Source organism: Phoxinus phoxinus (assembly GCF_949152265.1).
Source record: "Phoxinus phoxinus genome assembly, chromosome: 21".
Classification (NCBI taxonomy): Eukaryota; Metazoa; Chordata; class Actinopteri; order Cypriniformes; family Leuciscidae; genus Phoxinus; species Phoxinus phoxinus.
In genome coordinates, this window is record NC_136896.1 from 8484656 (window position 1) to 8501489 (window position 16834).

Consider the following 16834-nt stretch of genomic DNA (forward strand, 5'->3'; position numbering starts at 1 on the left):
TCACTGGTGACCGTCGTTTTGCGTTAATCCGCTGTGGTATGGCCAGGCTAACGGTGAGTGCAAGGGACAGACGATGTAAAAAGGACCCAGTTTGCATTCTCTCTCTGCCCACGGATTGAGTGTGTTACATGATTAGGAAAGAGATGTGGAAATGTGAGGGGATTTTTTCCCTGGGGACGGAGGATGACTTTTGGAAAGAAAAAGAAGAGAGTTGGAGAGTAGAAGAAAAGAGGGACGGAAAAGGAGTGGAATCTTATAGCCGTAAATCAATAGGCCTTCAGAGAGATAACTGAGACTTGCCTTGAGGCAAAAAGAAAAACCTTTGTTCATTCTTTTCTCATTCCTTTCTCTTTCTCTCTCTCACTCTCTGTAGATGTAATGGAGCAGCAGGGACTGTGGCCCCCTGTTTACGGAGCCCGAGGGCCCGCCTCACACATGCAGCATCCCGCTGTCTATTCCCGCACCCAGTTTCTACGGCAACAGGAACTCTATGCGCTGCAGCAACATCAGCACCAGCAGCACCGAGCGGCACAGGCAATGGAGTTGGTGCACAGACACAGTCACTCACAGGTAACACATGAAGGAGACAGCACACATACATATGGGTAGCCACGTTTCCTTGTACCACTCAAGGTGATTTCCCAACAGCTATTTCTCTACTGAAGCCCCTCGTATTTCAGCAGGCCTACCCAGGGCGCCCGAGGTTATGAAAAGCCTGCCATTCTGCTCTCAGAAATTCATAGCAGTTATAGCCAAAGAACGGCCAGCTTTCATTTTCAAAGTGCATTTAAATGTTGGAAGTTTTGAAAGAGTGGGATTCTTCTCAGGAACAGGGCAGGATCCAGGCTTTTATCTGGCTGCTTTTGTACAAAGAAGCAGAGCAGAATGCAAGTGAACAGTGGATCATTAGCACCCATTGTACTGCGTCCCTGGTGCGTGTCGTTATGCAAGAAACCTGAGGGGACTGAATCATATCTAGCTCCATGTCAGCATCCCTTTTCCACTATAAATGCATTTCAGTTGTGATAAAACTGGAAATAATGTTGCTGTAGTGCTCTGTGTTATAGAGTCTCTGAAGCCTGTTTGTAATTCCTCTGTTTCTGCAGAGGAAACCTGAGGATCCCCCCATCGATCTGGTTGAGGGATCGTCTGAGCTCCGCACGCCTAAGCACACGAAGCCTTTCTCCGTTGGACCCTCCGCTAAACCTCCCCCCTCCTCCTCGTCCCCAGGGGGCTGCGCCTCTCGTCTTTCGCCCTGTTGTCGCTCACCCGCCCCGCGGTCCCATCTCAAGAGTACGCCCTGCACGCCCTGCCCTGAGCCCAACCCAGCCGTGGCCGCCCCTTGTTCCCCTTCACTCAGCCCCCACACCACCCCCCACCACCTGCCAAAACCCGCTGAGTCCCAGGACAAGAGGGGTGAGGGCCAGCCACCACAGGACTATCCTCAGTCGCTGGAGCCTGGTGAGTGGAAAATGGCAGCATTCAATAGGATGTTTATTCACTGAATGTATTTAGAGTACTTACAGACACAAACATGCATTGTATGGGTTTACCTGTATATGGGTGCTATTGTGAACATAAGTGTAGTAATAATATGAAAAGTGGGAGGACTCCTCATTATATACTATTATAATAATATTATATATTATTAATTAGGTCTCATAATGTTTGCACAACTTGTTTACTTAAAGGCAGATGCTACTAAGTTAGCTTGTAAGAACCAATGAGGCTCATTCTCGTGTTACGCAGCAACCAATGAGCTTTTTTCTCACTTGTCAAGCAAGTACGGTTGAGCTTCTGTTTATGTTTGCTGATATCATTGGTATCATATATACTATTGGCTGATATAAGCCAATTATATTAGACAAATGATCAAGAGACCCTCCTTTATTTCTAATTGCCATGGCTATAAGAAATAGCTTTTCCATGGTAAAAGTTGTATTTTCCAAAATAAAAAAATCACAGAAATAATAATCCAGTCTGAAAAAAGAATAAAGCATAGAATATAAGCCTAAATCATGTTTTTTCAAATTTGTTTCCTATCCCAATGCCCTCAATATTTGAGTCGGGAAAAAAACACAGCAACTAGAGGAAAGAGACTGGAACATTTCATTTCATTCTCAAGGTTAGGGTCTTGCCATTGCGCCTGGCTCCACAAACCCCTGGGGGAGAGGGAGTGAAGGAGAGAAGGATAAAAAGAAGAGAAGAGATGGCAGAGTAGGAAAAAAAAGACCACGACCACAGGGACGATCAAGAGAAGAGAGAGATATTTCGCAGCAGATAAGATACACAAAGCCTTTGAAGGACTTGTTGCCCTTTGATTACTGGAGACAATCTGCCTGTTAATATGAATGGAAGTATAAGCGCTGACTTTTCACTTTGTGTTTGTGTCTTTGCACCATTGTATCCATTTCTGACACATTTGTATGTGCAAGAAAGCATAGACTCCATGGAGAACAGCTAGCCGTACAGGGTAGGTATGAGTGAGATAGACAGAAAACAGTAGGGTGGTCAGTGAGACAGCAGACAGGGCCTCTCTTATCCTTCAGAGGTCCTTGAGTGCTGGCTGGCGGAGGGATACGCATTCATCTGGCGGATGGATACCATCAATAACACAGCGCTGAGGTGACAGGGCTGGCTGTGCAATCACACCCAGACACCATGCTGTCATCAATATACCCGGCTATGCTGCAGATCTCATATAGAGACACACACACACACACACACACACTCACTTTTTCATGCACGCAGCATTCCCTGCACAATCGTTTTCACTCACGTGGCGGACGAGACGAATACACACTCTCACTTAAAGACTAATTTATACACAAACATTCCTCTGTGCACTCTTTCTTTCTCTCGCATACACTACATCCATAACAACTTGAACATAATTCAATATTCATGGAAAATTCGCTCATGCCTGCGCCATAGCCTTTATGGCGCCGGCTCCATTATGTGTGTGAGTTATACTAGATAAACGCAACGAATGGTACACACTGTCGCTAATGCTTCTGTATACAGCATATATATCACCCCTCTCTGCACTTCAGCGGCAGGGGGCCGTGCCCCTTAACTGACAAGGTCATATTGTGATGTGTATTACAAATGAATGGTAATGGGTTGCTGGTTCGCTGTGCGCTGAAGTGTGTTTCAGGAGCAGTTAAATCTTTATGCTTGTAATAGAGTGACTTCAAACAAGGTTGAGGAGCCCAAACTAACATCAGTGTTTATGGAAACACTCAATCAGTTTTATTCCCATTTTTTCCTGCAGATCTCCCTCCTGGCTACACTTACCCCGCCATCGCCATAGGTTACAAGGGTGGCCCCTCCCCTCAAGAAGTCCAATTGGCTGAGCATGCCGACTTGGAGGCGGAGCAAGCGGAACCTGCGGAACCTGCACCTCAGCCCCACCCCCTTTCTCCGAAAGAGGAGGAGCCTCTCTGCCACACTGGTGTTGGCTCTCCTACTAGAATGTCCCAGGAAGTAGAAGATGTAGCGGAGGAGGGTAAAGTGACTGACAGACAGGTGGATGAAGGACAGGTGGATGCCACTCTCTCACAAACTTCCCTTTGCTCCGTTACTGACTCTACAGTAGCGGACTCCCATTCGGACCAGACAACCATGATCCCCAATAGCCAGACTAGTGAAATGGAGAGTCCAGCGCCAGCTGAAGACAACAAGAAGCAAGATGAGGAGCTACAAGACCCCATCCAGATTTCCGTGACCACCACCCAGGATTCACAGTCTGTGGAACCTACTGAGCATGACCCAGAGAGGGTTGCTGAGGATGAGTGCGCGTCACCCACTGACTCAACCTCGCCAGCTTTCTCCCCCTGTCCTGTGCCCTCTGCCCTGGGGAATCAATACCCCGGGAGCTGCATTTGGAGCCTGGAGCTGCTCATCGCAGCAGCACTGTGTGCCACACGAGATGCCCGAATGACGGCCTCTGCAGCGGTGTCTGGGAATGCAGTGGCCCCTAATTATGGCATAGAGTTACTGAGTGAACTGGCAGAGCTGGAACGATCCCAACAGCAGAGCAACAACATGGGAGAGAATGGAGGTAAGGACAAACCTACACATGTGCCCCCCAATATTCAGATTACCAGTTGATCAGTTTGGGCTTTTCAATGGTAGATTCAAAGATTCTACAATTTTCAGGGGAGTCAGCTTTTGCAAAATATTTTTTATAGGATTTTTGCTAGCAAAATTGAGGTTCATGAATGAGATGAAACTCTAAAAATTCCCTATAGGAATTATTTTATAAAAGAACAAAAAGCAAACAATTTCTGTTTGTGAGTGTTAAGAACCCCTAATCAAACACTCGTTAAAATGGGTAAGCAACATTAAAAGAAAACACATGAAGGGAGGTGCAGTCTAACCAACAATGTTTATTATGGACCAAAATAACGAATGCACACTAACTCACGTATCCTAACATTCACACAAAGGAAGAGAAAAATACAAATAAAATAAACATTCAAATTTGCCAAACCAAGACAACTTTACAATAAACTTCACTCTTAAAGGAAGGAGTCAACAATATACGCATTAGATCAATAACACAACAAAAAGAACACATGAAAAACAGCTTGTATCCAGATAGTCACAAGACAACCACATGAGGCTTCGGCCGTAACAATGAGCATCTAATTACTGCTGTGTGCTAGATCCTTTTCCTGTGGTAGCTGTTTTTAATACCTAAAACATAGTGTGTCATTGTGATATCATGTTCAAGCTAATCAAAAGAGACTTAAAGTTGCGATGTAACAGAAGTAGCGACAGATGTTTTCTTCTGTATTGTGACGTATATCTGAATGAAACAGATTATTGAAAAAAGAAAAAATGTAGGACTTGGATGGATATATCTATCAATTGTTGATTAGATGGAGGCAGATCTGAATGTGAGCTTGCAGTCGATTGTAAGCAAAAGGTGGGGCTTAAGCAAACTAAATGATTGAAGAGATCACCAGAGAGAAGATCGAATTATGACTTTTTCACTAAAAATGACGCATGCAAAAATGAAATGCATGCAAGGATGAATCATTCACTATAAGGTAACTAAAATGCATTTAAAAAATAGGTAGGGTGAATTTTAATATCATGCTGAATGGCTGTGCTAAGCTGGTCGACTTAACAGTTTGATTGCTAACTTTTGTGGCTATTGAAACGTGTACAAAAACAGCCAAAAGCCGTAGATGACACTGATGATTATGTAAATCGAAAACGTTTTGTCTTTGCATTTGACCTCTAAGATATTTTTTTAAAGAAATCCTCTACTATTATGTGTGCGAGCTCCTCTCCTTGTTGAACTTGGACTATTGAAATGTATTTAAATATACTTGCACCTAAAAGAGAACTTTTAAGTACGTACTTACGAGTACTTTGAAAACCTTACCAACCTTTTGTTGTAGCTCCGTTTGGAGAGTCCTTATTTATTCGCACCCGATCTCATTTGGTTACTCCCAATGTACACCATCACCACATCAACTCCCAGTTTCAGAAAACATTTCCAGCACCAACAGGTTTACAAAAGGTAGTTAAAAAGCCAGAGAAATGGGCGTTCTGTTCTTTCTTATCACAATAGAAAAGCACGCCCAATCACACACAATTTAATTCCTCATCAGTGATTTGCATGAGTGGTCTTGTAGCGCTGTGATACAGGCGGCTGGGGAAGACCACGACAGAGGCTTTCATTTTTTTTTCCTCTCCTCACAAAAAGAGGTGCAAAAAATAGGGTTTTCAGCTCAGCCAGATCTCCAGGCTTTGTGCGAAGGAAAGATAACAAAGCCCCCCTCCCCATACTGCCATCCCGACAATACGGTGCAGAGACACACCGAAATACACACAAACACTAACTCTCAGCTGACCGTCCAGCTTTCCACTTTCATTGGAACCCACACACACTCGCTCACTCAACTGTGCACTAGCTCGCACTCCTGCCTTCTTTTCCTGCCTACAGATCAAATGCTCCCCCGTCTTTTGGGGTTCGGCACTTCCTGTGGGAGAGACTAAGACGGAGCGGTGAGGAGGGGGCCGTGTTTTTAAAGGGCTTTAGCCTGTCTTAAAAGGCAGCTCTAATGATAGCTAGTTCCCCCCGGGTCCGCCGGATTGGACTGTGTCCACTCACTCATCCTGAGGGACGGCTCCCCTGCCCCTGCTCCTCAAACCTGTTTGATCACTTTTATAAGCCTCATTTTAGATGGAAAAAAGCCTCTGCGCTTTCCCACAGCTCTTCGAGTCCCACAGTGCGAAGTTGATGAAATAGTAAAAACAGCTGATCTTTTTCCTCTCAGGACGCCGCCGTTTTTGTCGGCTAATTAGGCCCCATTGTTGTGAGCGCTGTTTTAAAGGCTTGTTGCTTTTCCAGGGACCGTTTAGGGTCTCCCTGCCAAAGGATGTTTTTATTTACGCCAGCATCCTCTAGCAGCTGAGAAATCCCCAACTCTCACACCACTCAGGAAAAAAATTCTAACCGCATTTGGCGCTGTGCATCGTTTTAGCTGTTTGTGTGTGTGTGTGTGTGTGTGTGTGTGTGTGTGTGTGTGTGTGTGTGTGTGTGTGTGTGTGTGTGTGTGTGTGTGTGTGTGTGTGTGTGTGTGTGTGTGTGTGTGTGTGTGTGTGTGTGTGTGTGTGTGTGTGTGTGTGTGTGTGTGTGTGTGTGTGTGTGCGTTCTCAGCCCGTATTAAAACCGGAATGTAATCTGCTGTGTAATTCTTGTCTAAGCAAGCTGCACTAAAGGGACTAATAAGAGAATATGATAAAGCTCTTTGCAGTGGGGAAGAAGTCATCAATAAACACGCCCGCCTCTGAATTATTAAAGAACTGGAGGTGAGGCGGCCGCGCGGGCTGTCAGGACCCAGTCTCTCGCCAGCTAAAGATTTCATATGCGATTGGGTTTACTCTTCAGTGATTTACCGATTTGATTTCAAGCATCCTTATCTATGGCAGACGTCTCAGGTGCTCCGCTAACATTCCTTGCGGTGTTATGGGCATTGTGAAGTACGGACAAATAACGTGTGATAAAATTATATAGATTTTGAGAGGTTCTTTGAAGTATTGTTGGTAGTTGTTATTGATTGGTTAGTGATATCACAGAGTTACCGCTCCCCCCTCTCAGAAAGCATTATCTGTCTTTTCTCCTACCCTCTCTCATTTTCATTTCTTTTTTGGGCCTCAGCTTTTCCATCCCTCTCATACTTCTTGCTTTCATTTCATCACTCTATGCATGTGCCGTTCCATGGCTCTGGTCCCCGCCGGTTTCATTACGGCAGGGCGATGGGCATCGATTTCAAAAAGACCACCACAGGGCTAAAAGTGGCACAATGATTTCAGCCAGGTGGGAAACCAAAGACCCTCCCAGACCCCATAATCCAGTCTTCCTCATCTTGTATTTCATTCTTTTTTCCTTTCCGTTTACCTGTCTCTCTCACTTTGCGTTTCAGCTGAGAGATTTCCTTAATGCGGCTATAATTCTTTTAAAGCCTGTACAACTTGTCGTTCACATTTCTCCCTCCTCTCCCTCCCTTGTGAGGCAAATCTCACAGAATGTGTCAAGAACATGTGCATGTCATATTTCACCCCAAACAAAAATAGAAATGTATTATTTTATATTTATGTTATATATTTGTACATTAACATTTTCCATGAAGATTAAGAACATTTTCCAATCAAATTCTCATTACTGTAATGCTTAAATGTATTAAGATTTCTTTCAATATATTTTGACATTTTCTGCCCCAGTTCTAATTATTGTAATGCTAAGAATTGCATTATTTTATTATTACTATAAATTGTACAGAATTTATTCAGTATGTAAAGTATTAGGTATAAATTAAAGAAATCTTAATGGTTCTCAAAATAGGCTTAATTTGCAAATAAAATGCTAATACTTTGAATTTCCCATCATTTTCTAAATTCTCATTACTGTAATGATGAAATGTATTATTATTATAAATCAAGTATTTAAAGTAGTAATTCAGTATACAGTAAAGGAAAATTTAGAAAATGATGGGAAATTCAAAGTATTAGCATTTTATTAGCAAATTAAGCCTATTTTGAGAGATTTCTTTCAATATATTTTGACATTTTCTGCCCCAGTTCTAATTATTGTAATGCTAAGAATTGCATTATTTTATTATTACTATAAATTGTACAGAATTTATTCAGTATGTAAAGTATTAGATCCGTATAAATTAAAGAAATACTACCTTGATGAGTACAGTCATTTTTCATCACCATTTATAATGAGAATCAACTTTGGGAATAATGGGAGGAAACATAAAATGTGACACTGAGAATCTTTGGGGGAAATGTGCTTAATTGTCATGAAAAAAATTAAATAATTTGTTGTTAACGTACTAGACGAATCCCTTTGACTTTGTGTTATGAGAACCTTGTGTTAAAAGAAATTCAACTTTCAAAAAACAACAACTCTCAAGATGCCTGACCTAATGATCTTTAAAATATGCTTAATTTTTTAATATAAAAAGCTCTTTTTTATTATTTTGTGGTAAATGTGATATGACATTTTTTGTGAGATTTACAGTTTTCACCAGCCTCTTCTCCTGTCCTCTCGTTTGGGTTTGATCTCTTGCTCTCTGCCCTCTGTGCGCAGGTCTGCTCCTGCACCGCGCTTTTCCCCTCGGAGGAGAAAATTGGATTCTTTCCATGTTAGTAATGAGGGGATGTTTGCGAATAAATAGATAGCTCAATAAACACTTTACTTCTTATTGCCTCTCTCCCCTCCCTCTTTCCCCCCTTGTTCAGTCTCTCTCCTCGCCGATCTCATACTGTGCCCCTGCCTTGCAGTGACGCAACAGAATAGCGAGCTGTGGATGCCCGCTAACACAGACACAGACGCTCACACATACACACTCATGCAGTCTTCGCAGGATCCCCAGGCCAGCTTTGGCTGTCATGAATATTCAAGCCTCATTGGCTGAGTGGAGACTGAGCATGTGGCCTGCCCTAATGACAGTGATAAATGTTGAGAATTCGCCCTTCTTCATCTCTCTCTCTCCCCCTCTCTCTCTCTTTCTCTCTGTAACATGGCTCCTGGCATCTAAGCCTCATGTACAGAGATAAGCTCTCTGGTTAATAGCTATCATCATTGCTCATTCAGCCTCTGAAAGCACAAAGTGCTGTCAGGAAACAGCGGCGTGCTTAGAGGCGGCTTTGTACCGTTTGAGGCTTTCCTCTTTCTCGCTCTCTCTCTCTCTCTTCCACTCTCTTTTTATTTTTGCTCCTTCACAGGTTTTTTTCTGCTTGCATCTATTGGGACAGACTGGATGTCTTTTTTGCTAGGTCACTTTTGAATATACATGGAGAGACGGAGGCCTCAGTTTACACATGGCATTAGCATCTGTCTAGAGTGATTCCCACTAAATACACATGTAAACAGGGTTCATAACATTTGAAAAGGGTCAGAAAACGTGTGACCACATCTTGATGCATCTAAGACAACAATGAAGACTAATCGATTAAAGGGATATCAGCCAAAAGTGAACATTCTGTCATCATTTACTCACCCTCATGACATTTCTTCTTCTGTGGAACACAATTAGTTTTTTGTTTTGTTTTTTTTGTCCTGTGGTTTGGTTACCAACATTCTTCAAAATATCTTTTGTGTTCCGCAAAAGAAAGAAAGTCATACAAGTTTGGAATGATGACAGAATTTTCATTTTTGTGTGAACTATTCCTTTAATTATTGTGCTTTGGGATTTGAAATTTGCCTTCAAATTAACTTCAAATTTGATTTTAATCTCGTTTAATACATTTGAACCAGCTAATCAAGGTCTTCAGGATTATTAGAAACTTCCAGGCAGGCTTGTTGGAGCAAGACTCTGCAGGAAGTTGGCCTTCCAAGAACAGGATTGGACTCCCCTGCCCTAGGCAGATGTCTTTCTGGATCTTCCTCATTTCTGTCATTGTGATATAAGATCAGATAGCGTGATGTCTCCTTTAATCTCTTTATTTCTTCTCATTTTGTGCAGAAGACGACATGTTGACCTTTGACCTTCAAAGTTTGGCAACCCTAGCTGCCGCCCGGGCTTTGGAGCTGGCCCCGCCCCTTCCAGCAGACTCAACGCCGCCCCTCCGCAGAATTCTCAATCTGCGCAGGAAGTGCAGGTGGACGCCACGGCCTGAACCGGTACATGTGACTCATGTTCATTCATTTACATTTGCTTGTTTTTACATCGTTTAGACTATAGTCCTGTAATAAATTAAACGAACTCAAAAATGTCTTTTAACTGTAGCGCTCAAATCTTATTAGCACTTTTGCATATTCTAATTTGTTGCATAAAAACACATGATGCCTAATCTCGTAACACTTGCAATCAGGGCTGCTTGATTAATTGGAATAAAACTGAAATCGTGATATGGCTTTGTGCAATTATCAAATCACAAAGATTGAATTAAATATAATGCGCTGCACGTTTCAGGGCGATGTGCGGCACTGTGTTGCGGTGTTTTCAGTGTCTCAGAATGGCTCTGTTCACAGTAAATGCTGCTCCACATGACCTCTAACATTCCAAGTACTATGTCTGCAACATGCACCATCTTCCCAAACTTGCAAGCATTAGCAAAAGAGAAGCTTTAGACAGAGGCTCCCTGTGATTTTCTGCCACAATTAAAGCTTGAATGATAATTATTATTATTTTATAATCATATTGATATATGATAGCAACATTTTTGGCAAAACCTGTGCAGCTCTGCTCATAAGCACAGCAAACCTGGAGCTTTTAAAAAAAACTCACAATTTAAATCGCAATTACAATTAGATTATTTCCCCAAATTTTTCAGCTCTACTTGCAATTCAGATAAGATTTAAGACCTACAAAAAGTATTTTTAGTTATTAATGGCTGAAATTTCAGTTTGTTTCTCACACAAATCTATTGTATGGTTCCGGAAACCCTGAAATATAGTGCATGAGTCAAATAGACCAATTTTATGATATTTTAGTAGTGCTTTTTAGTCCTTTTTGGAGAGTCATCACTATATTGGTTCACTGTATGGAAAAGAGCATTGTGAACGTTATTCACAATATCTCCATTCACTTTCTGTAGAAGAAAAACGGTCATGCAGAACGTTGAAAGGCATTTTTACTGTTAACTCACTTGAGATTATTCCATTGTGTAGGTGTGTCCTGTTAAGGGTACCATGGAAACGCTCGACCGGGAGGAGCTAGCGATGCGTGTGCGGCTGGCAGAACTGCAGCGGCGCTACAAGGAAAAACAGAGGGAGCTTGCCAAGCTACAGAGAAAACATGACCACCAGTGAGTGAACCACAGACCACTTTCACAAATACACACCCTCCACATATAAATGCACTCCGCACACCTTTCAAAACCCATTTACACACATGCATGGAGAGATCGAACTCTCTTCGATCCCCCAGCACACGCTCAGTCTCTCTCTAACTCTTTCTCTGTCCCCTCGCAACGCTCTGCCGAGACCACCCAGTGTGTGCTGAGCCCTCTTTGCATAAGCCTGAGCTGTGCTTAAGTCTTTCCTCTAGTCCACTCTCACAATTAGGATGGCTTAGTGTTTCGTTTCATTCAACATCATTAGTGTGAATTAGAGTGATTGACAGGCTGTGTGTGTGTGCGTGTTTGTGTGTTTACAGGAAAGAAGAGACCTCACGCAGTCCAGCTCGTCGAGGACCCGGAAGGCCACGCAAGCGCAAGTCCACATCGGCACCCCCTATCCCCACAGATGCCCCTAAAAAAGTCAAGTGAGTGTTTCCCTTTCTACTTGTTTCTTTTTCTTCATGCTTGGTGTTTCCATGTTTTGTGAGGGACACATTTCTGACTTGCAAAGACTTTCCTTGCTTGAAAAAAGGATCATAAATGGGCCAGCTTGTGTTTTAATTAAATTGACTGGTACTTTAAACTATGCTGTTATATTTTTTTAATCAGCCGGAGTTGCGATTTTCCATCGGCAGATGATAAAATGGGTTAAAAAACAACAACTTAGACTTAGACCACCCTACATTTTTTCTTTTTCGATAATACATTGTGTTCATCACAATATGGAAGAAAAGATCTCTCGCTAATCCCGACATAGGCTAACAATCTAGCTTTAATTAGCTATATTTAATTGCTATACAAGATGAATAATGTGTATGTGTGTGTTTAGAATCGTATAATTCTGCAGAGCAGCAAATATAGTGCGATTCTTCTACAGCTCTTTTATATTAATAATGAAAATGCTCTTTCACAGTTTCCAGAGCGAGAGAGTTGAGATTAAATTAGAGCTTTAGTGCGACCAGTATTAAGCCTAGCTCAGGAAACAATTCCTTACCTGCAGCCAAACGCTTCACATGCATTAATAACAGTCTAGATAGGAGATGTTTTGAAAGATTATGTTAGTGAACTCATTTTGTACGTGCATGTGCAATCCGACTCTTTTGAGTGTGTGTGTGTGTATGTAAATAAGTCTAGAAGGCTCCTATCAGTTCATACAAGGCAGACTAAGTGCTTAATCAGTGCAAAGAGCCGTCATTAATCATATTTACAACTTCCATTGATTATCTACAAGTGTTGCGACTCCCTTCTAACCCATGACGCGTCGGCGATATTAATTTGATAAAGCGCGGAGACCAATTGCCTGCGCAAAGTCAGGGCTTTAAGTTATCACTCTGATGGATGAGCGTTCTCTCCTGAGATACACCTCTGTTTATGCCGGGCCTTAGACGTTTTGATAAACTCGGTCAAATCAAGTTTACCCTACCTGATTAACAAAACTCCCATTTTATTACTAGCCTGGTTGATTAGCAGCATGCTAATGAAAAGCAGGAGCTAGAGCTTAATTACACATGCTATACCCAGCGCACATTCATCCCTGTCGTTAATAAAGCTCCCCTGCCAAATAAAACAAATGACAACTTCCCGCCACTAAAATGTATCCGAGTCGTAAAAAGCTTCTTTTTTTTAGAGTCCCTTTAGGGAATGGCAGAGAAAAGCCAAGGTTTGACTTTCTCATCATGGTTTATGTCAGTTTGATGGCAGACGGCATGAATTGTTGGGGAATTGAATGGTAACATTCATTGTTGTGTTTGTCAGCATTATTGGATTTGAGGTTATGTGTTGAAGTATGTGGGCTTTCTTCAGTCTTTCACTCCCCTCATGCATTTGTGTACTAAAAAGTGTAACATCCTTCGGCATCTGGCCGAATCTGTTTGAGGTCAAAGGGTCATTTGACAAGGTTAAGGGTGTTGATGGTGCATCATGGGAGCATGGATTGGAGACAGATTTTAGACCAGACCACAGCTAACCCTGTGTCCAAATCTGCTTAGTTTCCTTTGATGGACACTTTACCATCCCATGAGGCCATGGGAGTAGGCTTTTTTGACTTGCTTTCCAGGAAAAATATTCTTAAAAAAACAAAATACTAAAACAAATTTACTCGAGATGCAACACTGCTTAAAGCTACACTGTGTAGGAATTACTTTTCACTCTTCAGGTGAAATTGTATATGACTACCAACTGAATATTACTTTCTAGCCCCTTCCATTCCGAGGGCGTTTTAACTCCTACGGTGGCCGATTACACAATTACACAGTGTAGCTTTAAGTTATTAAGACTTTTCATTTTCTTTTAAAAATTGTTTAGAGTTCTAATGCAGTAAGACAAAATACACTTGTATTAAGTCTTAATGTCTTATGCAGTGTTGCTTCTCAGGTAAATTTATGGTTGCACTTTATTTTACAGTATGTGCACTTACGTGTACTTACAATGTACTTACCTAAGAAAAGTACTGGTTAATATAAGGTAAGGGTTAAGGTTAGGTTTAGGGGTAGGTTCAGGGTAAGTACCTAGTTATTACCCAGTTATTGTAATTACTATAAGTAGTACATAGTATATACATGGGGAACAGGAATGTAAAATAAAGTGCTATCGTAGTTATTTTAAATTACAATATTTAACATATTTTACTGTAATATTTTACTGTATGGATCAAATAAATGCAGCCTTGGTGAGCATCAAGGACGTTTAAAATATCTCACAGACCCCAGATGCTTGAACAGTAGTATATTCGGACACCTAAAAACGTTTAAACGTTATTGCTTTAGATAACAAAATGCCAAAAGAAGGTGATATTTATTTTAACGAGGAGAAAAATCGCATGTGTGCACTTTTTAAGCAAGTTTGTTGGGTTTAAATTGACAAAACGGACAGTTCAAAATGAAAACAGAACAAATTTGGCCACTTTGTGGTTGTCAGACGGTTTCCTGCATATGATAAAACAGTACAGTGCTCTTATGCTGGGATTTATGCCGATATATATTCACTTGCCAGAATGATTGAGGGTTTCAATGGTAAATAATAGCAACATTCAGCATCTTTTTCAGAGAGAGAATGCTAGAATTTGATTATTGGACTGTGAAGGGGACCATGGCAGGAACACACACACACCCACACACACACGCACACACACACACACACACACACACACACACACACACATACACACACACACACACACACACACACACACACACACACACACACACACACACACACACACACACACACACATGACCGTTTTCTCCTGCTCTTTTCTGCTGTCTTCTCCTCTCTTCTCTCTCTCTCTCTCTCTCTCTCTCTCTCTCTCTCTCTCTCTTTCTCTCTCTCTCTCTCTCAGCTTGATGATTGTGTCTTGCTAATCAATGCCCTTCCCTGAATAGCATTACTGTGTAATCCTGACCTCTCTGAGGGGAAGGGGTTTGTAATTAGAGGACTGCGAATTCTCCTACCAGCATACTCGCTCAAGCACACACACTCTCTCAACAGCAGGAATGTGACATGGAGTTGACACAAGGACTAGAGGGGCCTTTCGGGGTCAGGAGGTCAGAAGGTCGCCTTTGGGTGGCGACAGGCAGAGTGGAGTGTAGGGCGGGGGGCTGTCAGCTCTGCTCTTTAATAGACGCCCATGCCACAGTCCTCATCAACCGCACACCAAACCCTGCCTCGGACCAGGTGTCGGGTTACTAATCAGGTTTCCACGGTTACCTGGTCTCCCGGGCCTTGGGGGTTTTGGAGACTCTGTGGCATTTAAATGCAGAAGAAGCGAATCAGAGATGCACACGACCAGAGAAAGTACCACTCTGCTGCAGAGCAGACCGAAGCTTTATTCTCTGTTTTGACAAAAAACGGGGCCTTTATTAAGGCTCTTAATGACTTCGTAGTTGAGGATCTGTAGATAGATGTACTTGTGCCATGAGGAGGAGAAAGGGAAGTGCACTCAACACTCTCTCTACTCTGTTCACTTCAGAGCTGAACAGTTTACTCTTGGTAATGCTTTTGTGCTTTACGGTTTTTCCTCCAGTTCCCCTCATGTCTGCTTGTTGCATCTTCTCCCGAAAAACAATAATGAATCTCCAGGTGTGATTTGAAGGGGGGATTGTGGGTATTATGGTAATATGATGTTTTTGGATGAAATTATCGGATGCAGAATTGCAGATGTGGAGAATGGGGTGTAGATGGGGATGTTCACGTCGCATGTGGTGGCAGTCGATAGAGGTTAGTGTCCATTGATCCAGCTCCGGTCGGTTGACTGACTCCCTCTGGATTGCTCTCTCTCTCTCTCTAACCCTCCCTCTCTGTTCTTTCTTTCATTTCACTACATCAGTCGTACTCATTTGTGTCCACATTGATCTTTGGCTGCTTCTCTTTCTATTTAGTGATGCTTTGGTGTACTTCTGGCTTTTCTGATTTTGTTTAATCTTACAATGTTAGATTAGTAGTACTAATGTCCATAATAAGTTTTATTTACACAAATAAGTAATATATTTATTTATATATAAATATAGATATTTAATACATTTATATAAACACTCTACAGTTCAGAACCGTGGGGGTTTTAGCAATGATGCAATTTCAATTTCGAGTAAATGTTGTTCTTTTAAACTTTCTATTCATCAATGAAGTCTGAAAAAATGCAACACAATTTTGACAAAAATATTAAGCAGCACAACTGTATTCAACATTGATAATAAGAAAAATGATGCGGCTGTTAACACTACTCAAGCTTTGGTGCCTGTTATAAATTTTTATATTACTCCAGAGAACCTGGTCTTTATTTCTGAACTTATAATACACCCTGAGAAAGTTGCCATCTACAAATCTGAATGACTCTCCTACTGAGGTTTTTTAGAGCCATGGTCCATGTTTTTTCCACCCATCTGGACATGTATCCGTGCCTCTCTTTCTCTGCGGGTATCCTCCCTCCATCTCCAGCTAAAGCAGGGGCTCTTTGTATTGAGGATGAGGGCCGGGGTTTATGTAGTGGGGACACTGATTCTTTCTGACAGCACCGGCCTGAGTAAAGGGCAGACAGCCAGTGTTCAGACAGCTGAAAGGAAGAGTGGAAAACAACGCAGCCAGTGCTGGGCTTGTGTGGGGAAAGTGTATATGAATGTGTGTCTATGTAAGCGAATGTCTTCGTGCATGTGCATATGTATTTTGTATCATTCATTTCTGCCAGGTCTTCTTCTAAATGGGTAATCCTGAAAAATCACATGTATTTATTTAGTTTAGACCCTCGCATATGCGTGCCAAAGTAATCTTCTTCATCTTCAGGCAGCCTTTTTATTTAGTTATGAGGTGTGTGGAAAGCCAAATGCTCCAAAAGCAGGACGAAATTGCGCTATTCAGCTGAACAAATTATTCAGTATTTCATTATTCATTAATCAATTATTATTATATCAATTATTAATGACCAATTATCCACGTGAGACCCAGTGGGCAGTGCCAGATCAGTTATGCGCAGATCAATTTGGCCAGAGCTGCACTATTAGTGGGTCGCACAAGTAAATGTTCAACCTAG

At 41.9% G+C, this 16834-nt stretch overlaps 1 protein-coding gene across 5 annotated transcripts in view; it reads left to right on the top strand.

Annotated features, from left to right (window-relative positions):
• The window catches only part of bahcc1b (BAH domain and coiled-coil containing 1b), a 92958-nt gene that overhangs the window by 63534 nt on the left and 12590 nt on the right, over positions 1-16834 (top strand). For all 5 annotated transcript variants that reach the window (XM_079594526.1, XM_079594528.1, XM_079594529.1 and 2 more), the window contains exons 9-14: positions 374-570; positions 1107-1461; positions 3275-4063; positions 9996-10153; positions 11144-11280; positions 11631-11738. In XM_079594526.1, the coding sequence (XP_079450652.1) occupies positions 374-570; positions 1107-1461; positions 3275-4063; positions 9996-10153; positions 11144-11280; positions 11631-11738 (1744 nt within the window). The remainder of the gene's footprint in view (positions 1-373; positions 571-1106; positions 1462-3274; positions 4064-9995; positions 10154-11143; positions 11281-11630; positions 11739-16834) is intronic.